The sequence below is a fragment of the Grus americana genome, chromosome 3, assembly GCF_028858705.1.
Source record: "Grus americana isolate bGruAme1 chromosome 3, bGruAme1.mat, whole genome shotgun sequence".
Taxonomy (NCBI): Eukaryota; Metazoa; Chordata; class Aves; order Gruiformes; family Gruidae; genus Grus; species Grus americana.
The window spans coordinates 77675500-77703016 of NC_072854.1; the positions used below are offsets into that span (position 1 = coordinate 77675500).

At 44.0% G+C, this 27517-nt stretch overlaps 1 protein-coding gene and 1 long non-coding RNA gene across 2 annotated transcripts; one reads left to right on the top strand and one right to left on the bottom strand.

Moving 5' to 3' along the window:
- Nucleotides 1-10521: 10521 nt before the first annotated feature.
- On the bottom strand, nt 10522-22354 carry MPC1 (mitochondrial pyruvate carrier 1). The gene is made up of 5 exons (XM_054820237.1): nt 22164-22354; nt 17078-17081; nt 14374-14470; nt 12285-12417; nt 10522-11521 (listed from the first exon to the last, which is right to left on the bottom strand). The coding sequence occupies exons 1-5, from the start codon at nt 22232-22234 to the stop codon at nt 11503-11505; spliced, it is 324 nt and encodes a 107-aa protein (XP_054676212.1). The 5' UTR covers nt 22235-22354; the 3' UTR covers nt 10522-11502.
- Nucleotides 22355-24824: 2470 nt separating this feature from the next.
- Nucleotides 24825-27315, top strand: LOC129204367 (uncharacterized). The gene is made up of 3 exons (XR_008576345.1): nt 24825-24936; nt 25295-25369; nt 26853-27315. It is a non-coding gene; the product is annotated as an uncharacterized LOC129204367 (long non-coding RNA).
- The last annotated feature ends 202 nt before the right edge of the window (nt 27316-27517 follow it).

Below are 27517 nucleotides of genomic sequence, written 5' to 3' on the forward strand. Positions count from 1 at the left end.
AGAGAGAAATGAGGTTACCCATAAAGGCCTTCCTCCATGAGTAAATGTAACGCACGTATTAATGCAGAGGGTTCCAGTATGGCTCTATGTTGCCTGTCAACCTCTGCCCCTGGGAGAAAGGGTATGGTGGAGGCCATCGCACTGCCCTCGTGTCTTGGCTGCTTCGCCTGCTCGTTCCCAGCAGCACTCCAACCACCATCCCCTCTGCTCAAGCACGGTCGTTCCACGTGAGTCTTCCCTGCCCTGCTCTGTTCAGCACTGACCCCCCCGTATGCCCTCTGGGGCATCTTGGCACGTGGCTCCGCTGTGTGACCAGCCCCCAGAGGAGCACCGCAGCTCTGGCTGGGTGGTTTGCGGGGGAGCAAGGCTGGAGGTGGGGGAAGAAGGAGCCGCAGGTGCACCCTGCCTGCTGCTGGGCTGCAGTGACAGCCAGCAGTGGTGTGGAGTGGGGCAGGAGAGGAAGATGAAGGCCCCCAATGAGGCCCTTCAGGACAGAAGCCTTCCCCTCCCTTTCTCCCCTCTGTGAGAGGAGAGCTCCCTTCCTGTTCCCCTCCCCACACACACTTCTCTTAGGGAGAGTCTCCCATGTGCTTTGTTCACGGGCTTTTGGGTGAAACACTGGGACACAAACCGTATCTTTCCAGCCTGATGACAGGCCATCAGCATCTCAGGAAGCTTTAGATCAAGACCAAAATTCTGAGTGGGTGAAATACCTGCAGACATAGTTATGTGAAAACAGTCAGACAACAGCAAAATATCACCCCCTGAGCCGGCCAGCAGGGCCTGTACCTTGCAAGGACCTGAGCAGGGAGGAGAGAGAGTGTGTGTAAGGGAACAACATGACTGTGACCCCTCTGAACAGGGGAGAAGAAATGAGAAAAGGGGTGAGAGGGACAAAACTCATCCTCCTGGTACCTGGTGTGCCCAGTGGCCCCATGCTCATAGGAGAAAGGAAGAGGCTCGGCTGGTCATGGCATCCTGTCCAGAGCTGGCTGCCAGCTGCTTGGCTTGGGTGTCTTTTGCAATTGACAGGGGCAGGAGGTGGTGAGCGGAGGACCTTGGTGACCTTCTTCTCCTCCTCTGCAGCTGGCTCAAAAGTGTCAACATGGGAGTCTTATTTGGTGGCGGTTCCAAAGGGAACTGGTTGCCAGCAGGAGCTGCTGTTTCCATGCCCCTCCTCACTACCCCAGACCAAGAACTGCTTCCTGGGGGATTCTTCCAGTGACTACATTGAGAGCCCCTCCTCTCTCCTCCTGCCTCCCCGGGGCCTCCCTTCTTCATCAGAGGAATCTGTGAAAGAGAGGAAAGCATGTCTGCCTGTCCCAGAGGGAGAAGCCAAGGCAGCCTGTGGCTCAGAGCTGCCCGCCCACAGCCCCCAGCTTCCTGAGGACGCTGTTTTCTGCAGGGTGGTGGGAGTACTAGGATAGACCACTCCCTGCCTTGACTTCTGCCTGTGAGGAACAGGGGAAATGAAACTTTGAAGAATTTGGCCCACCAGGGCCTGGCAGGCTACATCCATACAGCTCAAACCCCAGGAAGGTCTCTGCCCTATGGCCTGTTGACTTCTGCAGTAGCAGAACAGCTAGAAGCACAAGGCATGTGGATATGGGGGGCAGGGAGCAGAGCTAGCATTAGCTGGTGGGAGCAGAAAGTAGCTTTGTTGGTTTTGCACTGAATGGAGAAGGAGGGAGAACTTTCTGATGCTTCAGGCACCTCTGGAGGTGGTCAATGAGACCTTTTAAGTACAGCATGCAGTGCACTTTGCATCATGCATCATGGCTGCTTCACTGCTTTGTTTGCTTCACTGCTCTTTGCTTGGGCAGAGGGATGGCAAAAATTACCCACAGTTTATTTTTACTAGTTCCTCTGTTCCACAGAAATGTTGTGGGCTAATGCTTCCACTGGAAGTGGTGGCATGACAACAAACGTGTCAGAGCATGGCAGTCTCTTCCCTGCCTTCTCCCAAGCAACACTCAACCCGCAGCTGAAATCTTTGGGCCTCCCACTAAACCCGAAACTATGCAAGCCGTTCTGTATCTCCATAGCCTTCCCACAAAGCCCCAACCCAAGTCACCATTCAGTTGACTGCTCAAGATGCTATGATTGATCTTCAAGGCATGAAGGGGAATGTACATGCAAGTGCATGGCCAGGGGAAGCCGCAGGAGCAGGACCCCTTCCCCTCCCACTCATGGAACCAGCTGAGAGAGAGCTATCACCATGCACCTTTTCATGCACGTGCAGGGGAGACAGGGAGCAGGAAAGTGGGTTATCCTGTATGACCACTGCATCGGCTGCTAACTGCCTTCAGTTTCCAACATGCCTGCATGATCTGCCAATGGCTTCTAGGGTATTTGTATGTGCAATATCATTGCTGCATCATGGCTGGAAAGCTGCCTGGCAGAAAAGGACCTGTGGGTGCTGGTTGACAGCCAGCTGAATATGAGCCAGCAGTGTGCCCAGGTGGCCTTATTGGCATCCTGGCTTGTATCAGGAATAGCGTGGCCAGCAGGACTAGGGAAATGATTGTCTCCCTGTACTCGGCACTGGTGAGGCTGCACCTTGAGTGTTCAGTTTTGGGCCCCTCACTACAAGAAAGACATTGAAGTGCTGGAGCGTGTCCAAAGAAGAGCAATGAGGTTGGTGAAGGGTCTAGAGCACAAGTCTTATGAGGAACAGCTGAGGGAATTTGGGTTGTTTAGCCTAGAGAAAAGGAGGCTGAGGAGAGACCTTATCACTCTCTACAACTACTTGAAAGGAGGTTGTAGTGAAATGGGTGTCAGTCTCTTCTCCAAAGTAACAAGTGATAGGACGAGAGGAAACGGCCTCAAGTTGTGCTAGGGGAAATTTAGACTGGATATTAGGAAAAAATCCTTCACTGTAAAGGTTGTGAATCGTGGGAACAGGCTGTCCAGGGAAGTGGTTGACTTACCATCCCTGGAGGTATTTAAAAGATGTGTAGATGTGGTGCTTAGGGACACGGTTTAGTGATGGACTTGATGATCTTAAAGGTCTTTTCCAACCTAAACAAGTCTGTGATTCTATGATCATTATCCCTAACCCACTGTGTTTGGGGAGGAGAAAGGACGGTGCAGCAGAAGCTCCATGCAGAGGCCATGGGAGGCTGTGCATAAGATTTGCAGTTAACCAAGTGCTGGGACCCTAGTCCCTCACATGGGGCAGGCTCTGAGTATGTGCTGTCTGCCTTCGCCAGCTGCTACTTACCATGGTTCCCCAGGGAACATTTTTTTAAAGACCTAACAGTCTTTGGGGTAGTGCCAGTGATGTATGTCACCTCTCTATAGCTCTGAGACCAATGCAACAAGCCTCACGCATCTCCTCTTCCCCAGCTTGCCCCCTCCATGCATCTATAGAAAGGCAGTACCTTTTTGTTTAAGTTGGATGCTAAAGTGCTAATACCAGGAATTACTGAGGTAGGCTGTGGTGGGGAGTAGGCCAGAGAGGTGCTGCTGGTTGTGCCTTCACAAAACCCTTCTGCAAGGTCCAGGCATAGGGACCTGCCATGATGCCAGAGAGCATGTTCTCCTCTGGACTCACCCTCATGGCAACCCCAGGACTCAGAGATGTCCAAGCAGGCATTAGATCCCACTTGATGATCTGCTCAAGACCTTTGTAACAGGAGCACATCTCCTGCGCCACCTCCAACGAGCAGCCGTTGGGTTTTCAAAATCACAGCCACCTTCTTCAAAGTTTTAATTTTCACTTATTTTATTAAATTTAACTAGATGCAGCCAAAAAATCAAGCCTAAAATTTAGAGCAATTTTCTGGATTGCTACAGTCCACAGAGAGAGAGAGAGTAGTGCTTTCAGAGGGCAGTTCTTCTCATCTAAGGCAGTTACTTTAGTAAGAGAGAGATTGCCTTCTGCTCTCCAGTGACTGTAGAGGAAGCATGGATGACTAGGTCAGATGAGACGCCTAAGTTTCAGTCTGATGAATTAGGGTGATGAACCTCACTATTACCTCTTTTAATTTAAATATAGGCAGGGCCAGCCTTTATATATAATTTCTATTTGCTTTTACAAATGCATGACAGGACTGCTACTTTAAACAATGCAAAGATAAGAGATTAGGTCCAAAAAGCCCAGAAGTAGCCCCCAAAATTGATGGCATTGAAGTATTGCCAATGATTTGATACAAACGCATCTTAATTCCAAAGCATATCTGGGAGCAAAATATAAAAACAAGGGGAAAAAAAAAGTTCTCTCTGTTTTTTTTCCCCCCTCCCAATTTATAGATAGATGGAGACAATTTAAATGTGGGTCTATCCTTCTGGTCTGCATGACTTTATGTAGGAGTGTTTGGCTCTGCCTTGGATGGATTTCTGGTCATACAGGGAATACAGGCATGGAAGCACCTGGCAGAGGACAAGCTGAAGCTGTGGTTTCGTTTCTGTGTGAACAAGCGCGTGGTCTCGCCGCTGTGAAGCGGAGAACATTGCAAACCTGGACTGCCTGAGCCCTAAGCAGCGCGGGGGGGCTGGTGTACATCCTGCCACTGCCCCCTCCTTCCAGCTGGCTGCTGCCTAGGCTACACTGCCCAGCCAGCACCCACAGCTGTTTCACTCCTGAATGAGGCAAAGGGGTTTGTTTGCTTCCCTGCTATTTTCTTGAGCAGAAGGTTAGCATAGACACCCCATTTTTCCCCCCTTAGTTTCCTCTGCTCAACAGAAATGCTTAATTCTCTGCGCATTTGGAGCTAATTTCTGGTTTCATTATGAGGGCGTTAACAGATTTGCAAGGCCCAGTTTATTTCTGTATTCCTAAGATACAGTGTTGTCTGCTTACAAATTTCATTGATTCTTGACCTCACTAGTTTGCATGTTTCCATATCTAAATTTGAAGCTAGATAGAAAATCTACCAAGTAATGCTGTCTTCCTGAAAAATGCATGAATTTAGCCAACTTGCTGAATTGATGCAGTTGGTAGCATAGTGTCAACAAACATAGAGCAGCATCTGTACCCTTCGGTCTCATAGCTTTATAACCTGTAAACCCTTATTTGGTAAAAATAAGACTTTCATGATGGCTCTGGTCACACTTTAGGGCTCTAATGTCCCATATCTCTCCTCACCTTTGCATTCTTCACCTTTGGAAATGGGATGTTTGAATGAATATTGCTGAAAGGTGAAAGCCAAGGAGTGCTGAGTAAAACTGAGTAAAGGATCTCTTATAGAGACCCTCTGGGAGATGGTAGAAAACAGGAAACGTAGAGCTGCTTTGGGGACTTGCCCATTCTATTTGATAAAACCCACCTCAGTCCTGCTGTTTGGTGCAAACATCTCACATCAAAGCAAGTAGGAACTTCTGAAGCCCACTGAAAGGAAGGGAGCTTACCAGTGGGGATGAATGCCCTGGTGTCTTTTGAAAAGACCCCATGCTCCTGAAAATACAATTATGAACCTCCTCCAACAAGCCTGCATTGCTGACAGGGACAGGTAGTGGTGATCCAAAATGGAGCAAGGAAGCAAAAACTAGAAAAATGCATCCCTTTTCTTATGCCTCAGTTCAGGAAACCCATTGCTTCTAATTTGTCTGACACTTCCTGCCCATCACGCAGAGTCACAGGCCCATCCAGCACAGCACGCACATAGTGGCTTCATACAGCTTCACGGTCATAGTTTCTGCTGTGACTCAAACCTTTCTAGATGCAGTCATCGCTACTTTAGTGTCAGAAACTGATCTCACTCACAGGTCTCACGTGGGGAGCCGAGGCATACAAACCCAACTGCAGACATGAGCGCTGTTTCCTGGAGTGCTTGGCAGGCACCTAGGAGCTAGGCATGTTTGGGGTTCACACTAACACCGCGAGCTACTGCAAAGCTTTGGAGGGAAAGGTAAGAGCCTTTATTGGCTCATCGTGGCTTGCACAACAAATGCAAGGAAGTAACAAACAGCCTTGTGATCTCATCTCTTTCTGTTGCTCTGAGCAGGTATCACAGAGGTTTGGTTAACTGATATGCTATTGGGTACCTGGCCAAATCTTTGAACCCTTTTCTGTTCCTAACAATAATCTGGCTGAGAGCTGATGCTTACCCATTTACAGTGTAAGAAACACAAAGTATTAGAGAGGTTGCGGATTACACTGCTGGCTTTGTGCTTTGCTCCCAGGTGACCCATAACATCAAGTGTGTACAAAAGTACCTTGTAATTGTTGCTTCACATGGTTTCCCCATGAACAAATACAGTAATTGTCTTAGGATTTTAAGTGATCCCAGGGGCAAGGAGACTATCTGAATGTGTAAGAGACGAACATTTGAGACAGTCTTGCTATTCCCATGGCGTTGCTACAAGTTAAAATCTGGAGATCTTTCTGTGTGTAAGCCATGATCTCAGATCTAGGCAGACTGCAGAGTGACAGGTTAGAGGAGATGAGTATCTTGTCCTGCCAGGAGACAGCTTTAAGATTTCACACCACCACATGTCCTCTTCAAAGAATGAGAGGCTACCAGTCTCATTTACATCACTCAGTACCATTCTGAGAAGGCATCCCTTTAGTTAATATATACCCTAGGACAACAAGCATGACATGAGACTATTCCACCCATCCTATAAGTCAATGCCAATTAAAGCAAGTTACAGTATGGTTCTCCCCTGGGTAAGTTATAGCTTAAATGCTTTCAAAATTATTAAACACTTTCAAAATTTTAAGTGGCTTGCTTTGTACCTTTACGTATTTCTACATAGTGGACCAGATAGAGCCATCACATAAGTACTGGCAAGTGCTGCTGTAATTGGCGCTGCTTTCTCTTGTATCAAGGGCTGAGTTTGGGCCAGTTATCCACATACAACAGTTTCACTTAATGAGAAAGACATGACCCAGATTTCAGACTAAATAAGCTGAAAATTCCCAGGCTTGTTGCCATAGTTACTTGAAACCTACTGTTAAAAAAGGTGAGAAGGAAGATAGGGAGAAGAAAAAGTAGGAAAAGATGACAGCAAAATCATTGTCAGGGTTGGGTCATGTACTAGAGAGAGATGGTGATCTTGAAGGAGCAGGACCTCAGTGCTGACACTCAGTAGGTTATTCAGGAAGCCAGTATTTCTGCCTTCTGGTTGCTATTGGGTTGATTCTATGGACATTGGTTATTTATAAGTGGTTACCACAGTGACTAAACACAATCATTGGCAGCTATTAGATCAGTAAAAGCAGAAAGGAGCAGGTGGGGAGAAAAAGACTTCTCCATGATTTATTTAATAAAGAAATTGCCTCAGTTTAGAATACCAGAGTGCTTGCTTTTCCACTTTACAAAGTTAGTGAAACTTGCAGCAATGTCTTATTCAATCAGAATAAACTTTTTAGCTTCTGCACAGGATGACAGCAGAAATACTCTAGCTTTATAGAAGCAGAAGTGCAGACATATTACATTAGGTAGTTAGCACTGTTCTTCCCCAAATGCAGACAGGATCAAAGTATCCTGTGAGACACAGGCTGAAACCCTAAGAGAGCTAGTAGCTGTGCTTGTAAATCTTTCATATATCACCATTTTGTGTCGTTGGCAGTCTGTCACATTAACATGGAGAAACAGGCCTTATTCATGAAGGGCTTTTGGGCTTAGCACAAATGAATATATCACAAAAGTACATTTTTAAAAATCATTATTCTCTATCACTGCTCTTTACTTCCTTCCCTTTCTTATAACTGGCAAGCAAAGCAATAATGTATCTGCACCTGTGCTAGTATAATATAGGTTCATGTACACTGGAAACATACACAGTTGAAGTAAATACATGTAAATGCTGTACCTGTTAAGTCATAACAGTTAGTGTCTGTATTCACGGGGAGAAAGCTGAGGGGAGGCACTGGAGTAGCTGGAAGACCGCTGTCCTAATCCGTGATTGGATTTTCTAAACACTTCTGTGACAAAACCTATCTTGGCCCCAAGGAATGAACTCTCCCCTTTCTTGCTGCCTTCTCAGTCTGTAACCTTAATCAAACTTTTTTTCCCCTCTCCCCCACCCCCCAAGTGCTCTCCAGTGCTGTCCTTGCTCAGATGGCACCATTGTGCTTTGTACATAGAACAAAAGATAACTTACAATGCTATGGAGAACTACATTTTGCTAAGAATGTGTTTTCGCTGAGAGCTGGCAGGCTGTATTTGCAGTCCCCTGGCTAAAGAGAGTTTTCTGCTGGTTTTAGAGTAGGGGGAACTCACTTCTTCATATAGAAGTCATAGAAGCAAACTGGAAAAAACCCCCATATAGAGCAGCATGAGACCGTTATGGGAGGTTGAACAAGATTCAGTAGAGGTAGCTGTTATTACCCTCATTAAAGAAGCTTTGCAAGTAGTTTCTTCTGTTCTGACACCATCATTATGGTTATTGCTTTTTTGCTATTACTGTGCTACCAAATGACCTCCACATTTGAATCATAAATCAGCAAGCTTCCAGATCAAGGACACCTAATTTTGTAACAGCAGAAGAGACCGTGAGCTATTTTAATGGCACAGTAAGTTGTAGTCTCAACCTCCCCTTGAAGTGGGTCAAGAGATCTCAAGTTCAAACTGGGGGAAGATGGCGACTGACAGATAGACCGAGAGCTTAGCTGGTACGGTCTCCCACTTGAATTCCCAAAGGTGTCACATTCCTTACCAGCAGTCTAGCAGCACTTGCTCAGAAAGGTGAGAAATTCTTTTGTCTGAAAAGATGAAAGAAGGCAGCAGCTGATGCTGCAGCAGCAGCCACTGCAGCAAGACTGGAAAGACCAGGTGGTTTCCAGTCTTACTGCGGTAGAACAGGAGCAGTATGCACAAAACAGTGCCTGGGATCACAGCAGCACAGGTTTCTAGTGGCAGGGCATACCCTACAGTTGGAAAGTTATTAGGATTAAAGCAAGCTGTGAAATTAAAACCAAACAGCTATTACAGACTAATAGCATGTAGAGACAAGCCCTATAATCCTATACCTCAAATGCAAATAATGACCTCTAACTTTGGATTACTATAAGTCAGTAAAATTGGCATAGCCGCATTCTTTTATCAATGCTACTCAAGTCTAAACCCCCAAATTTTAACTCCATTAAGGTATTCAGACTCAAGAACATAAAAAGCTCCAGAGTCTCTTTTAAAAAGTTCTATTTTGGGCTACCTCAAACAGCACAATCCCCAAGTGGCCACATGACAATGTGTCTCAGTATTTTGTGCTAGAGAAACCATGTGCAGATTTGCTATACAATTATTTATTGCAGTAATTCCTCACTTCTCCTGAAGGTTTGGGTTTTGTTGTTTTTCTTTGGTTTGGTTTTTTTTCCCTCCCAAGCACCATTATTTAAACAAAGAAATGGTATGTAAATGGCTTGATAAATAATGCTCTGAGGGATACAGGTCACACAAGCCACTTGGTCACCCTCTGCCCATACAGACTTCTTTGTCACTAGGCAGATTGACAGGGTGTGGAACATCCACCCCAGCCTCCAGTTCCCCATCCCAGACTGGGCCCTGTCCCTACAAATCCCATGAAAGATGCTTTGCTGCACCCCTTCCCCTTCTTGTAGACACCTGTATGGACTGCAGGCAGCATCACTGGTTTAAAACCTAATCAAAGCAAGTTAGAGCCCACTTTCCACCTGCAATTCACTCTTGCACTACTCCAACATGAAAGAACTTGAGCCTTGTCACAGTGAGTGGATGCAGGGGAAGAAAGGAAAGATAAAGGTAGAAGGAAATACATGAGAAAATATAATGCCATTAGCAACCAGGAAAATGAGGGATGGTAAACTCTTGTAAATGGTATTCCCTAGGTAAGGGCCTTCAGACAATCAGCAGCTAATGAACAGTGATGAAAGCACCAGGTGAAGCTAGAGCATTCCATGTGTTGAAAGCTTTACCCAAGAGCAGCCCAAAAGACTACATTTCATACCTATGAAGTTCAAACTCACCTGTAAGTTTTTTTCTCTCCAGAAATAAGATAACAAACTGTAAGGTGCTAAGATAATCAGTTATCCTTACCTGCCCATATCTCACTATTCATTTATACAAGTCTAATGCTTCTTCTATTCCAGGAGATAGGGAGGAGAGAAGATGAGTACTTTTGTGACAAGACAGCAGTACTGAACAGGCAGTTTATGCACTAACTTTTCTAAAGCAAAAAGTAGCAGTCAGTACAAGTTCTAGCCATCCAGCAAGGCATGCCCTATAAGCCTCTTGTATGCCTGTTACAAAATTGAGCCATCATGCAACTGGGAACACAATAGCAGCCTAGTATTAAAGCAAGTTTTTAATTAATCATCTTATAATTGCTAGAAGACACTACGAAAGATTTACTCAGCTGCACAGTGAGAGCTCTGAATTCACAGCAGGAATATTCATTCTGAGTCAAGTATCCACACTCCCTTTTCCTTGGGGGGGAAGTGCTAGCTATTAGGATCCAGAGGACACTTGCCTAAACTCAGTACATACAAAGGATACCACCATTGACTTTTCCAGCCTGGTTTTGCTTCATGCTGTTATGACAATCCACAGTGAAATTTCACTTCAGGATCTGGTATCACAATACGATAAACAAAACTTTTCAAAATGAAGGTATTTATTGCCATTTGGAACATGTTTATTGTTCAAAAACACTGCACTGAAATAAAATCCATCACATACATTCTTTGTCATCTGTATCTTTACAGCAATGTAACTTTCAGGCAGGTCATGCAGGCAAACCATTCACCCCCTGAAGTCAAAAACTACTGAAAAGCACCTTGCGTCCTTCACATCTTACCAACTCCAAACAAGTTAAGGTTTTGCCTGTATAAGAATTACATATATCAAGAACAACTCAAACAGTAGGAAAAAAATAAAATCCATTTAGAACTTCTTAAAGAGCAGTGTCAGACTTTGTTGCCTTCCTTCATTCAGTGCTATGCTTTTGCTTTTCTGAGTCTTCTTTAAATAATGTGCGACTTAAAAATGTTAATGAAGTCTCTTTACTGAGACAAGGCATGCAGTAAGGGAAGAGGGATAGCTGGTCACTTCCAGGCTGCCTATCTACACATTTGTTCTTGTAGATTAGCAAGCCACTGCTTAAGTTAAAAAAATGAAACAGAATAGGAATGAATGCACCCAAGTTAAATGGCTTTTAAGAATATGTTAATAGGTAGAACAATGATACCACCTACAGTTCTGTTTACTGCCCTCTGTTCATGCTGATTTGAAAACAAGTTTTGTCAAGCTGTCACGGGCCACATTTGTAGACTGTTAGATTAAAAAATGGTTTTCAAATATTGCTTGTTATTTGGATGACTAACTCTTTATTAAAAAGGTAGTTATTAAGGACCTGTAAGGCAGCAAAACTTTAAATGCAATGGTTTACATTGCTGAATAGTAATTTTTAAAAGGCAAGATAAAAAAAATTAGTAGAAGGATACTTGGTGGGGTCATATTCATAATAGGTGTTTCTGTTTTATCCCCACTGTAACTGTCACAGCAACTGTAGATGGCAAGTCTTCCTTGGTTGTAATTCGGGATGAACACATTCCCTGGCTTATTTCAAGGTAGATATTTAGTTCTTTTTCTCCATCCTGCCAAGAGAAGAACAGCTTTTGTAAGAGTGAATATTGAACTGCAATTGCTACAAAAAATCTGGACTTACAGTAGAACTTTAGGAATGAAGGACACCTGGCCACTTATTTACGCAAAGGCAGGTTCACTTGCAGTTTTGCTCAGCCTCATTTTTTACATTATAGTTCAGGAGGCTTCAACCTCCCATTGCTCCACATCGGTTTCTTGGAGCAGAAGAGAGAAAGCCATAACCCTGACTCATCAGGATTGCTTAGGGCATTGTCCGCACTACTTGATACACAACAAGGGTGTGAGACTACTTGCAATCTGTTCCCTAGTCACACTCGGTTGTATCTACCCCATATACAGAACAGTCAGCTTAGAGGTTGTGCTTGATTTCCCTTTCAGGCATACAACCCCTTCACAGTTTTATGGATGTTTCCATATCTAGAATTGGTTACTGAGATGGACACATGCAGACTAATCAACATAATTAATGAAACAAACCCCAAAATAGCCAGCAGCTGCTGAAAACCCTGTCTACATCCATGACCATAAGTGTTTTCAGCCTTTTCTGTGTGCACCTCTCAAGAAGCTTCCAAGGAGGTGCAAGGCAAGTCATAGTCCCGCCTGCTGACAACAAGCTTGTTAATAGGTTTGCAATAGATAATGAAGCTAAACAAATTCAGAAACCATGCAGGGGTTTGCACCACAGTTAAAAGCCACTAAGAGTATTCCAAGAGCCATCAGTTTATGGCTTCCCCTTTTTGAAGTGTGACTTGCCTGTATTTGATCAGTCGTCCTCCTTGAATAAGTTGTGCAACTTCATTAGTGAAGTGGCATGCAAAAAGAAGCCAGTTCCTTGGCTGCACTTTGTAGGCAAATCTCATGAAAGTCAAGGAGTAACAACACAGTGCTGCAAAACATGATATATATCATTAGTAGATTTAATATCTGCATTTTGTTGAGGCACTATTTTCATACTAGTGGAATGTAATGACAAGTAGAACACTTCTCACTGCTTTTGAGTTTTCTATAGTCTTACAAATGTGTCCACTTTGAGGATCAAATGCAGAAAACACACACAACAGTGCTCATTTTTTGCTACACAAGAAAATCTACAGGACTGCAGCTTTCCACAAAAACCTCACTTACATCACAGGAAAGCGTATGAGGAAACTGAAGTCTTTTCAGTTTATTACCTAAGCTATCTCAGCCAGAGAATAAGACTTAATCCCAGTGAAACATGGCCTGTCCTATACAATTATTCTGACAATTTCTAGGACAGAGTATTTTTAAAAATACTAATTACTTAAATACAGTTCTTGCTGGGAACAATTTAAAATGGACTTTATGCTTCTGAATGTTCATGGTTTCCTGGGGATGGAAACCTTCTCTTAAAGCTTTGTTACCTGCTTTCCAGGAAGCAGAGAAACAATTTTAATCTACTCTCCTATCATAATTGCATTAAAATACAGGAAATTACAACCCAAGAAATTACTAGTTTTGCAAAGTTTGATAGGCTTAAAGAAAAAAATAATCAGGAAGTTAATTGTTTAAGGAAGACAGCCTTTACATACAAAACCTAGAAGATGGAAAAAAGTATTTGTACACATACCACCCTATACATGCTTGTAAAAATTAAGTGTCTCAACTTTGCTGAGCTGGGTAGCTGCCACTAAAATGCTATTTGAAAAACAGTTTCACTTACAGGAGACTATTCAAACCAGTCTTCCATCTCAAACAAGCTGATTAAGAGACTGAATTACTCTAACCAGAATGTAGTGAACATGAGGCTATAAATTTCCTTAACCCAAAGGTATTTTGCTTGGAGGAAGAAGGATTAACTCAGTTAACTTAATTCTGAGTAAGGAAGAAACATAATAACAAAATTAAGCTAATAAATTAAAGCTACCAGATTTGTGATCCTAGAGAAGAATTTGAACATTAAAAGAGACAGATATCTAGGCAAAAGCTATACATGTTCAAAAAAGTGGGAAAAATATTGCTTATGCATTTAAAAAGAAGTTATCACACTATTCCTTTAAGATCCACACTAGCTTCTCACATGCAACTGCTTTCCAAGGAGTAATTACCCCTCAGCTGCTTTTAGCACCCTGCAGACCAAGTATTACTATTTCTTTACTTTGTCAGTATTAAGTCTCACACTAACCACAAAGCATCATTGTTCTTTATACAAAGAATAAAGTTGGGTAGAGACACATTCTGAACTAGTGTACAGTAGTACAAGATAGCAGAGGGACTGTTTACAAGGGCACATAGTGATAGGACAAGGGGTAATGGCTTTAAGCTGAAGAAGGGTAGATTTAGGTTAAATATAAGGAAGAAATTCTTCCCTGTGAGGGTGGTGAGGCACTGGCACAGGTTGCCCAGAGAGGCTGTGGCTGCCCCATCCCTGGCAGTGTTCAAGGCCAGGTTGGATGGGGCTTTGGGCAACCTGGTCTAGTGGAGGGTGTCCCTGCACATGGCAGGTGTGTGGGGGGGTGGGTGTGTGCATGTGTAACTAGACCATCTTTGAGGTCTCTTCCAACCCAAACCATTCTGTGGTTCTATAATTCTATACCAAAAGAATTATACTTTAGGAGTGAGTCTGGTGATCAAAACCATGAAGACTCAAAACCTGCCTTCCCACTCCCAATCCTCCAGTTACTGAAAAGCTCTCTGAAAGAGCTCTGCAACCTTTCATTACCTCAATTTTTAAGTGGCCTCTGAAGTTATATAACAAGATATTTGATATCTATATCTGCTTTGATCATGAGTTTGTAGGCAACTAATAATATACCGCTGCTTGAAAGACAGAATCTGTGCTCTGTAGTCAGTTTACCAACAAGAATTTTGTCTCAGGTCTTACCAAACGTCATTCGGCCACTAATGATTTCTGGCGATTTCTTCATGTCATTAATAGCAGCAACAGGAAGTCCCCAGTTGGCAACTGGCCCCCAAAAGTGCTGTCAAAAATGAAAAGGAAAATAAAATTACACAGAACAGACTTCCTGCAGTATTCTTATAGTTTTCCTTAGCCACACAAAGCTTCAGAGCAGAGGGTTAAGTGTAAAATTCCAAGTTAAGACAGATGACTCTTGATGTGAGGAGATAAACTAAACACGTCTTTTAAGCAAGATCTAGTTTCAGGAGGGAAGGAGGAAGAACCCACTCTGAATCTTCTCACAGACCAGAGAACTACTGTAGGCCACTGAAATGCAGTTTTGTGTAATAACAGCTCAGTCATCATTAAGCAATCTGATTGGTGTAGTCATAATAACCTCAGATTTACAGCTCACTTCTGTGCAGAGAATTAGCATTCATCTCTTTCAAATAAGGCTCCTCAAAAATGTAATGACAGCACAGGGAATTGCTAAAGTAAAGAACTGTTTTCATGTTATGCTGAGGATCAAGAAATGCTCAGCAAGCATCTATTTCCAAATACTTACACCATCTCTCTGAAAGGGCAGGGCCATGCAACCAAGTCAAATTTTGTTACCTAGAGCTTCATCTGCAATTGCTGGAACTGCTTAGTTATTACCTAGAGCTCAGTGATTAGACAGATGTAAGAGTAGAACAGTTTGCTACCAGTGTGTAGACAGAAAAGAGAGACGAGAAGTGGAAAGAATCAAGTCAGAAAAACTGATGAGAGCTCAGTTTGAGGGCTATTGTCTAAAAGGCTCTAAACTGAGAAAAATAATGTCATAAGTCCAATTTCCGCTACTTTTACAAGTAGCAAGATTTCTGTAGAATTCTTTCCACAGAAGCAGCATGCAGTAACTTGCCTCAGCTTCTAATGGGAAACTAAGGATGCTCAAAAGTAACTTGGCCAGATACAGCAAGAGCTATGTACCTTGCAAGAAAAAGCTTTGCAGATACCAAATACACCCATTTTTTGACACTTTCCTTAATGTTAACACTGCAGATATTCCAATGATGTGGAACTATCAGGGGATATTTACATTTCTTGCAATTTTAATTCCAAGATACTCTTTTGCCAGTCTAGATAATAGCTTGTAACACTACAGTAAGATTAAAAGCTGCATTTGGTTCCTGGAGATTTGGGTTCCAATACAAGACTTAACTAAAAAAGTATAGGAAAAAGTGAGTTTAAGTTGTACACAGTTTTATAGTTTAACCCTAGTGCAATATGCAAAACAATGTAGTATTTCTGCAAGTATCTACAGTACATGCATTGGTCTAAATTCAGATTTATTATAGGAGTATTTTCAAGACTGCACTAAATGCATTTGTTTACTATATTCCTACTGATAGGAAAATTGACATTTGTAATGGTTAAAGCCTCTCAAGCACATCAGAGATAACATGGCATAACTGAGTTGTATAGCTACATGCTATTTACACTGAACAGCTATGATTAGCTAGTGTAAAGAAATGTACCACTTACACACAAGATATTTTCCAACAGAACAAGAACATTCACATAAACCAGTCAGCAGCATACAAGATGTCATTTTAGAGGCTTTAATGTAGCTATTTAAATAGCTTTAAGGGACAATAAGAGGATCAGAAACAGACATCTAGTCAAATAACCTTGATTATTTGCAGAGTAAGACAGCAAGACAATTTGTGTTAGCATGACCACACTAAAGCAGACTGCAAGAGGTAACTGGTGAGACAGTACGTGTATTTGGTGAGGTTCTTACAGTCATTTCAGGAGTCTCACTTAAACAACTGTAGTTTCAGAAAAATAAGTCTTCAAGGCTCTAACCTTGACTATTTGAATCTATGAAACAATTACAGCTTTGACAATATCAGTGATGACTTCTGTGTTGAAGAGTAAGTGAAGTCAACTTGGCATTTTTAGTTAATTCAACTGCCATTAGAACATAAACAAATAATACACTATAGACTATTGACCACTTCAAACTCAGAGTGCACAAACTGAAGAATCATCAGTTCACATCCCAGCAGCGCTGCAGCAGTAACTTTCCTCTGCTGACCAGGGAGGTAGATTTGGAACCTTCTCACTTGAGATGGGTATCCAGTTTTAAGTGCCTCCAGGCAGGCAGCCCTTTGAAGTTTTCACGCACAAAGATTAAACTACACCTATACAGTTTGTCTTTGGTCTACGCAGTAAGGCAAGTCTTCCGTAACATTATGATTCACCTTACAACAGGCATAAAATACCCACTCCCAGTTTCAGGAGCAAACTGAAAGGCAAAAGGAAAGAAGTATGCAGTGAGAGTTATATCATACCATTTATTGTCTGAAGTAAAGCCAGTTAAAAATAAGCCAGGCAGTTCAGTTCTGTACCAGTATTGTTGCTATGCAGAAGAGTGGCTCCAGATCTGATCTCCTTAGCAAAGAGTATGGAAAAAATGAAGCCCCTTTAATTTTGTAGTGATTACTTTAAGAGATATTCTGCAGGAGCTAATGTTTGGTCACGTTAACCTCAGACTTGTGAATAAATATTACTAGTGCATCACTCCTGGAGGTTCACAGTATGCTTTTCAGATGTAGGCAAGGTTCTAACAGTGCTGAGGCAAAAAGACTGCAAGTTACTGAAGTTAGGGAGAAAGTGAAACCAGAAGTCCCCGCCCTTTTCTTACCGTACTGTTCGAGTGGGCCATCATTGTTTTCCATTCAAAAAATGCATGGAAGAAAAAGAAAAAACGTTAGTTTCTTTCACAATGAACATAGAAAGAAGTGTACCACAAACAGAAGATAGCAAACTTTCATGGAATTAACCTTGATTAATGTAACAATGTAATAGGGCTCAATTCTGAACTATGACTTACAAGAAGCCAGCTACTAATCAAAAGCCTACTGCTGACCAGTTGCTGCTCACCTACTGCTGCCCCAAGCTGCAGAACACTTCCTAACAGTCTATTCTATCATGCTGACTTCTGTCTTAGAGCACTGTTTTACAAATAGCTATGTTAAGGGAACAGTCAGGTCTACTTAGGACATCCCACTGGATATGCATTTCAGTGAGTCTTTGTTACAAGCTGCAGGCTGTTCAAGATCACAGAATAGTTTGTGTTGGAAGGGACCTTTAAAGATCATCTAGTCCACCTCCCCTGCAACAAGCAGAGACATCTTCAACTAGATCAGGTTGCTCAGAGCTCCATCCAGCCTGACCTTAAACACTGCCAGGGATGGGGCATCCACAACCTCTCTGGGCAACCTGTTCCAGTGCCTCACCACCCTCACAGGGAAGAATTTCTTCCCTATGTCTAACCTAAATCTACCCTCTTTCTGTTTAAAGCCATTACCCCTTGTGCTATCACTCCATGCCCTTGTAAACAGTCCCTCTCCAGCTCTCCTGTAGGCCCCCTTCAGGTACTGGAAGGCTGCTGTAAGGTCTCCCTGGAGCCTTCTCTTCTCCAGGCTGAACAACCCCAGCTCCCTCAGCCTGTCTTCACAGGAGAGGTACTCCACAGCCCTCTGACCATCTTCCTCTGGACTCACTCCAACAGGTCCATGTCTTTCCTGTACAAAGGACTCCAGAGCTGGAAGATGCTTTGTTAGGGTGTCCTTGACTAGTCTAACCACTTTTTTGTTTTCTTATTAACTGAACTGCAGCAATAATTGAGTTCATGGAACAAGTGCACACTTTGCTTTTTTCATAAAGCCTTAACTAAACAAGTTCAAATATGTCTCTTGACACAATGTTTTTGTGCCAACAGAAGTTAACCTCCAAGTGGAAGTTGTTTTCATGCAAGTGAAAGCCTAAAATAGAATCAAACTGCTGCTATTTTAACAGATTAGACAGCTCTGGATAAGGTCTTGCAAGGTTGCCCTCACATCCACGTGAGACTGGAACAGTTATTATGCTCCTAGAAGAGGGTAGATCAAGGTCATATAGACTTTTCCAGAAGCAGGCATCCAGTCCCAAAGCACTGCAGCAAATACAGCTGCAACAAATGCACCCTACCTAACAGCAACAAGCACATGTGTCTTTCTGAAGTGACACCATTCCAAATTAGTAGTTTCCAGGAACTACATTCAATCCCTTGACAAAGGGAACACTGTATCCTAAAGTTCCCAGAACTGCAGACAACAGTTATTGAATTTACTCACTCAGCTTCTGTGTCTGCTTTCTGTATAAATGTCTAGACATCACGAGAGGAACCAACAGCTGATCAATACCTTATATTGCTACTACAATCCATTCCAGAAAGGCTCTATTGGGGAATAGTAGGAAAAATTTCCACAGTTTTCACATGTATTTTTCTCATACTGACAACGAGGACATAAAGAGGCCAGAGATGATTCTGCAAATATAGATGAACTGTCACCATTTCCCCCACACTGCCATTTCCTAAGTGGAAAGGGTATTACCCTTCTGCAAGAGCTAGACTGTTCAGTTCTCAAAGCATACAAAACAATGACAGCAGGCATTGTGTCCTTCAACTGCTAGCACAGACTGGCAGATTTATTTTTTTAAAGCTCTTATATCCCTGTGTTTAAAGATTTACTAATGAAGAGAACTGAAGATCAGCTAATTCTAGTTTTAGTACTGATGCTACCTCTTTTAAAGTTCACTTCAGTTAAAAGAAAGGTCCTAGTCAGCTTACATCAACATAAATGCTCAAGCTTTACAAGAAATGAACTGTCTATTTCAAAGCCATCTACATTAACACAGTCAGTACATTTGCATTACTGCTGAAGTGTCCTTTCCTGGTAACTCAGAAGTGCCCCAAAAGATGGCAGTCTCCATGCTTATTTTTCTATTACCAGAAGATTTTGGGACTCCTTGGGATTCCTTATGTGACTAAAGTAATTTAGGCTTCTACCACAAGAAGATACCAGAGCTTGTCTGGAGTAGCCTACAGGTCTTCTCCTTCAAAAGAGGAAGAAAGCTGTTTTACTGAATGTTTTTCAGAAGATACTGTTTTAAACCTTTAGGATAGGAAGTAAGAGGACTCAGTTCCCTACTATTAGTGGCTTAGATAATAAAACTTTAATGATAGCTGACATTTTTAAGATCTACAGAAAAAATGCAACTTCAAGTTCATAACATATAGAGCTACCAAGCTTTCAAATGCTAATCACCTAGTTTTAAATTAACATCACTGCAGCATTTTCCAAGAAGCAGGAAAAGTCTCCCTACAGCTTACATTCTTACTATGCTTACTTTAAAACATTGAGATATGACTAGGGTAAATCTATACCTACATGATTTACAGTTATTGAGATCCCTATTAATCACCACTTGAGAGAAGCCAGATGTGAAACTGGCAGAACATTTAATTATTAATGACAGTTTTAAAAGTAATTTATCTTGTTTCTTCGTGCAAGATCCAAAGCTAAGCCATGATGTAATGCAATTCTAATGCCAGACACATCCGAGAAAAGCAGCATGCATTCATTATACTTGCTTTCATGTTTTCAAGTAATGAAGGTGAAACTGAAGCTACTTATTCTGACAGACATCTGGAAGTTTTGATTGCCCCAAGCCATAATAATGGAACACTCAATTCCACTGCTTTGGGTAACTTCAGTTATTCTATTTAGGGTCAAGCAATGCAAAACACAACACTAGTCTCACAAACAGTATCTCAGGTCATCATTTCCCACAAATAAGTTTCACATTTATAAAGCCTTGCTTCACAGCAGCAATTAGATGTCAATTTCTAGAACAGATACCATAGTCTCAGAGCTTTGAGGAAACTCCTACTCTATGAGCAAGGCAAGAAGGGAATCTTCTTCAGCATTGAGTCCTGCAGTCTGGGGAAGCAAGTGCCTTCAGGAAGGAATGTAAAGAGATACAGCTCTAAAGTATACACACTCCATTTCTCCTAAGAGAAGGCAGACTACCATCTTTTGTTGACTGTTAATCTAAATTTTAAACTCAACATAAAGCCAATAACTTAGACACTCATCTCCTATTAAGCAAGAAACAATGCTGAAAGGCCATACCAGATGGAGCAACTGACTTCAGGCCTTCATGACACACCCAGTAACAGAAGTATAAACAAGTAGATGTCTTTGTACATAAGGCAGCAGAACCCATCCCACAAAGGTACAAGCCTGTGGAATGGTCTTTATAGATAGTTTATTTCAAGACTAGAATTAGGATGAAATACAGCTGACAAGGCTTATTTCACAGCTAGCTTTTCAGTCTTTGGTAAGGAAAGAGATACTTCCAGCAACTGTGGTGGGGTTATGAAGCAGCTGTTATCTCTTCCAGATTTTTCTTGGTTTTTCTAATTAAGCAGCAGACTGCTATTCTACTGGCCATTTACATGCTTCACACAAATTCTGGTACAATTAACTGTTAACATCAAAATACATCTATCAAGCTTACACTGTATCTTTAAGACTTTCAAAAAGAATCCACATAAAAGCCTGCTCTGACCTTTCTTGATTTTGCTTCAAGGATGTTCCATTCCTTCACATATTTCACTCATCTTCTTGCCCCACCATTTCTGTGGAACTCAATTTTGCAAATGCCAAACAAACACTCCTGCTTACTGAGCCTTTATATTACAATCCCTCTTCCATGCAGGCTTACACCATCTCCTGCTACTTTAACCAAGACTAAGTTTCTCAGATAAACAGATGTCCTCCTACATGCTTGCTCAACATCAAAAATCAGTTGCAAGAGATGTAGAACAGCAAGCAACAGCTATAGTGAAAAGTTGCCCAACCACCTTTATTAGAAGAGCCCATTTTTATTTGTTTTATCAAACTGCTTGTCAGCCAAGAAAACTTCAGCCTGCCTACTTGAGCCAGTTCCTATACATCAGTTCAAGAAGAGTGAAGCAAGCATGCCACATTTGTATCTTTAAGGCATTCTTGCGATTTCAGTTCAAGGTGCTATACCCCTCAGCACAGCACACAAACTGAAGTTTGACAGAAGAATTGAGCCGTCTGGGAGGTGACTTAAACCACATTCCCATGAAAGTGAGGCCTTCACAAGCCTCTGAAAAAAAGCACCTGTTTAAATCTCTGAGAACATGTAAATAAGTGCTCTTGAAACTACATCTGTTACCAAGCCCGCTTCTGCCCACCAGTGAGCAAAGCTCCTTCTGCACGCGTTGCTGGCAGCGGCCCTCGTGTCCGTGCCGCCGGCTCCTCTGCCTGCCGCCCCCTCGGCGCCCACCCGCTTGCCGCGGGGCAGCGCTCCGCGCCGGGACAAGCCGCCGGGTTTCGCGGCCGGGAGAAGAAAGGTCACAGAGAAGCGCAGCTGCCGCGGCAGTTTCAAACCGCGTCGCTTCGCTTCAAGGTCAAGCTCGCTCTCCCCGGGGTGGGGCGGGCGGGAGACTGACAGCCCTAACAGCCTCCGCAAGCCGAGGTGACGATAGGGGCGCATCGGCGTCGTGACGGCAAAGCGGACCCCGCGCCCTCGCCGCGACCCCCCCCCCCCCGCGCCCACCCCCTTGGCACCTCCGGGCCGGCCTCAGCCTCGCCCGACGGGCGCCCGCTCCCTCCCAGGGCTCCCTCCCCGGGCTCCCTCCCCAAGCACTCCGCCCCGCGCCCAACCGCCGGCGAGGGCGAGCCCGCCAGAGGTCAAACGAAGCCGCCCGGCCGCCGCCTTCCCGGGCGCCCCGAGGCTGAGGAGGACGGGCGGTCAGGGAAGGGACGCCGGTCCCTGCCGCCTCCACAGGCGGCGCGGCAGGAGCGGCCGCCCGAGGCAGAGGCGGCTGAGGGCGCGGCGGCCGGCGACGACCCCCAGCCCACGCTCACCTCATCAGGTAGTCTCTGAAGTCCTTGCTGCGCACATAGTCCAGGGCCTTGCGGCCCAGCGCTCCCGCCATGGCGGCCCTCGGCGGCAGGGAGCGCTCAGCCCGCCCGCCTCGCGCACTGCCACCACCTGCGCCGGTGACAACTACCCCGCGCTGCCGCCGCCCGGCGCCCGCTTTACGGCAGCGCCCGCGCCACCGCCCCCTCCGTCACCATGGCGCTCTCGGCGCCTATTGGCCGCGGCGGCCCCGCCTCCCTCCTCCCGGGCTCCGAAACAGGAGAGGTGGTCATGGGGAGGGGGAGAGGCAGGGTGCCGTAAAGCAAGGCGGCGGGAGGAGGGGGAAATTGTCGCAAAGCGCGACGAGGACGGTCTCTGTCGGCTGAGCTGCCGGCATTCCTCTGCAGCCCCGCAGGGGAGAACCGCGCGACGGCTCTCCGAGCCGCTATTGGCTGCAAGGGCGGCGGCTGGTGGCTTCCCACTGGCCGCCGAGGGACGCCTCCCGCCTCCCGCAGTGTCTCGCTCCGCCCCCCTCCGTGGCGCGTGTCGGCGTGCCGGTGGGGCTGGGCGGGTAACGGCTGCCGCCGGCCTGCGGGCGGGGCTGGGCGGGGTGCGGGGGGGGTGTAGGGGTGTGCGGGGAGGGTGTAGGGGTGTGCGCCCGCAGCCCCCTGACGTGCGGTGCCAGCGTGCGTCCGCTCGGGCGCCGGTTACCCCTGGCCTGGGTCGGGCCGGCCCGGTGCGGGGCCAGCGCCCCCTCAGGGACGGTGCCCGGCAGTTGCATCCGTGAGGGCAAGGCGAGGGGCGGTCCGGCGGAGGGGCGAGCGCCCCTGCCAGCTGCTGTCACTCCGGCGGCGGGCTCGCCGGGGCTGGACTGGTGTCTGCCTTTACCCGCGGCCCCCGGGAGGTGAGGGGGCGAGTCTCTGCTTCCTCTCCAGCAAGAGATGTTTGCCCCGTCGCCACGGTGGCTGAGATGACTGGAGCCACAAAACTAACGTATCGCAATGGCACGTAAAGCAGGCTAGAAGTAAGAAGGCCCATGCTTGCTTCAGTGATTTTTTAAGAAAGGTAATCCTAGGGGTCTTTCAAGAGCCCAGGTTATGGACTTTGAATTTTTAGAGCTAGGAGTACTGCAACAGTTTCTTCTGTACCTGGAATGGTCTAAGATCCCATCTCTCACCAGCACTTTCTATTTCCTACCTAGGCAGAGGTTACTTATTTAGAAGGGAAGATAAACTCTAACCCTGCTAATACCATCTCCATAAAATTTGGGCCATACAAACAAATACCTATATGTGAATTACTTCTTTTATCTTTGCTCAGTGCTCTAGAGATAGTGAAAATGGATGTTTATCACCTCTGCTTTCCAAAGACTTGCAGCCTCAGTTTTTACAGTCTAGAACTGGGCTGAAAGTGCAGCCTGGGGCATACCTACACTCTGCAAGAAGCCCTGGAGGCCATGGCTGTTTCATTTCCTTCTGCTTCCCTCCTCTTCCTTGCAGGATCTCGGGAGGAAAAAAAAAAAGAACTCTTCACCCTTCTCCCCGATTGCTTGGAGAGCAGCAGGTTTGAGGAAAAGCATCGTGTATACACATCGTATACACAACACCCCACAACCACCTCTGGCTTTGCTGTGTGGGAGAAGGAGTTTTAATCCCCTTGGAATACTGCGTTATGAAAAGCCAAAATGTAGTTCTACATACTTCTGTGGACTTCTTAGACTCCTCATTTAAAAGCAGCAATATGAATTTGAACGAGATCTGAAAGAATAATTTTTTCTAGTTGATTCAACTTGCACTGACAGAAGAAAGGTCTATTGAAATGAGTTCTGTATGTTCAAACAAAATCTCACGTAGGTGGATTCCACATATCGTATATGGCCGGGCTCAGTCATTAATATTACAGCTACAGTTTTACCTAAAAATGTTGCCTTATTCCCTTTTACTGAAAATTAATCATTTTTTTTGTAACTCTATGTATGGAGAAAAAAAAATCTGTCTGCATTGGAAGGCGTCGTTCTTTAGTCTTTCTTCCTGGAGTAAACAAGTTCTTCCAGCCTTTTCTCACAGGCTGTGCCTTTTAAATCTTTTAACTCTTTGCTTACTCCATGTTTGTTTACAGCTTTCTTAAGGCATAGCCCTAACAAGGGTCATCATGTCTTAGTCAAAGCAGTGCAGTGCCTTTCTCTAATTTTGGGAGTATCCCACTTTGTTTTCAAAGTAGTTAATGGCAAAATTATTAACTAGAAATGTGCCCAGAAGAAACCAGTCCCACATGACAGGCCCTACCAGTTACACAACAAAAGCAGCTAGCAATGATTCGAAACTTGCTTTTGCTGCAGTTCTGTATGTATTTATAGTGGTTTTATTTGCATACCATTTTTTAGATTTCTTATAAGGATATCAAAAGTCATCAAAAGACCCCCTTAATATATCCGGTTCACAGCTTCCCTTTTACCTCCTTAGCCTGTTCAATAGGGAAATTAGATGGGATTTGACACGAGTTGCTCTTGACAAGTCCACGTTAGGCGTGCTTTTAAGCGTGTTGTTCCCTGAATGAACATTAACTGACTGTTTAATAAATTATTCTAGCAATTTTTTTTTATATCAGAATTAGACCAATGGACTTAAAATGTGCTGGGTTGTTATCCCCTTCTCTTCAGACATGTGCTCTTCTCCAGTGCTGGACTGTCCCAGCCTCTCCAGGAGCTGGAGGATAATCACTCATGATCTCAAATTGCTTCTGCTAAGGCTTGGCAGACCTCAGAGCAAGTTTCATTAGGTCCTGCCACACATTTTTTTCTAAAATTTATTTCACCTGTTGTTTTTCTGGTCTGAACTATGCTTCCATCCATTTTTCACACTGAATTTAGACCTATTTTGAGTTATCATACTTCTGCCTTTACCTGTTATGGGCTCTTTCTGCATTATTTAATGATTGCAATTACCTTTGTCTTATTTTAATTTGTAATGCTTTTATCAAACTTCTTTAGTTGTCTTTTATGTCCCATGATAGTTGAAATTGATTTCATGCCTTAACCTTTCTGATTCTGTTATCTGCAGGCTGACACTGTTTCTTTATTTTCATCTATTCATATGTCCTTTTGTCTATTTACAGTATGTTCTCATTTGATTTTTAGGTCATTAGGTGCTTGTGAACAAGCTGAGCCACATATGTCTGAGGATGGCTCCTATGTTTCTTCCAACGAGAACAGGTAATTGTAGCTGGTTTGGTTTTCAAACAGAGAAATCCCCTGCAATCTTTTATCCCTTAGATTGTCTTTACAAAAACCCTGACTGCCATTTCCTGGAATTCCTGTTGCTTTCATTTGTTTCTTGTCAGCCTTGTACTTCTGACCTCTGCAAGGAGATGCCTCTCCAAGTTTATTAGGCTGACCAGTTATTCTCCTTGTTTTCCCTCAGCCTTTGGCCAGGTGACTATTTTTTTACCTCACTTACTGATTTGTGTTACTGTCCATCTTTACTTTAAACTCTTCCTCACTAGATTGGCAAGCTGGTGCACTTGAATTCCCTTCCTTGTTTACAGCAGGTAGACTCTAGGGTTGTCCAGCAGTTACTCTACATGGGACGCTCTCTAATAATGGAGGCTCTCTGTAGATACATATTTGCAGCTCATCATCCCTTGCTGCCAGCACATGTTTGCGCTCTCCTAAACTGCTGCCTGCAGCTGGGGGGGTGGAGGAGAGCATCCCTGGCTCCTTCATTGCTGATTTCACAAATCTTCAGCGCCAGCACACCTAGTGCTGCCGGTTTTGCCCACAAGGACACATACATAATGTAGCCAGGGCTGGGCGAGCCTTAGTAATTTTTTGCAGTATCTTGGATTTTGCCTCTGCGAGGAGGTGAGCTGTTGGATGATGGGTCTGTTTAGCAAACGAATACTGTGTCTTCCTCAAAAGAGAGTCTCCATATCCCACATTCCCCATTTCTGTGTGCTGGGAGTGGCAGGGGCAAACCTCCTAGCTGCGGGGGATGTATGGCCCTTCCTGTTCTCCTCATCCCAGAACTGCATCTCAGGAACCAGCACTTCTTGATCTCAACAGATGCCTGCAATTTTTCTCCTTTTAGGGCATCTCTTTCTTCCTCTTGACATGCCTTTGCAGGCACATGCATGGTGGCATGTCTCTGTCAGGGAGAGAGGAACGTACTATTTGTCTGGCAACAAAATCAGTGAAGAAAAATGCACTATGGACATTGCAGAACAATCTACTAGTGCTATGCAGTAGTTATGCTTCTGGCATAAGACATGAAGTCAGTCCAAAAGGATGTATCTGATATAGCTGTTAACAAACATCTGCAGGGGAAAATGGTGATGCCTTTTCCCAGCTGTGAAAAGAATTGCAGGAAAACATTATGTGGAGTGTTGCATGACAGACAAGGGAACAACAATTAAACAAGCTGTTCAAGAAACACTGACTTCAGGACTGAAGTAGTTATTACTTCCCTACTGTGGTAGCTCCAAAGTTGCAGAAAAAATATGAAGAAAAGATGTATTGCTTAGACCTTGTAATGAAATTCCTGTTCATGAAAGTGGACACAAATCATCTGGTAGGTAGAGGAGAAGATTGACTAGAGCCATTGACTATGACATTTAATCAGCCTACAAGATCAAGTGGAGCCAAGCAAGAGCACAGCTTGATATGACACTTGCATTTATCTTTGCATCTTTGATTACAGGTACATTATCCCTACGCGCTGGTATGATGCTTGAGGAGTTTTGTTCCATGTGGTGGATACAGCAGTAACTAAGTAGATTGAACACCTGTGAATGTTAACTCGGGAGGCAGCCTCATATAAATTATTAATAATCTCTGTAAAATGCATGGTCAGCCCTGACACCTTTGCAGAGACATCCTAGTAGAAATATGGATTTGGTATTAGTCTAAAGAAAACTGAAATAAATGCAGAACAACTAAATCACTCCAGAAGGAGCTATACCTCATTTTAGAAAACATTTTCCGAAATGCAGAAATAATTTTCTCAGTGCTGAAAAAGATAGCAGCTAGCAGGTAACTGCTCTTACACCGACTGTGGAGCTGGCACGCTGTTGCACAAGATCAGCATACGTCATTTGTGAGATTAATAGTTTCTATGTAAAACCTGATCAATTAGGATAAATTGTTACATTATGGAGCTAGAGGCATTTCATCATCCGCAGTCTTAGTCGGATCTGGAGTAGGATCAAGCATCAGAATAAAAACATTTACTTCCAGCTGAGGACCTGCAAGTAAGACAATGGTGTAATATTTATAAAACCACAAGAAAAAGACAGACCCTCCTCTATTAATTGGCAAAGTAACACTATGATGTAGGAATTATAGTGGACAAAGTCAAGAAGTGAA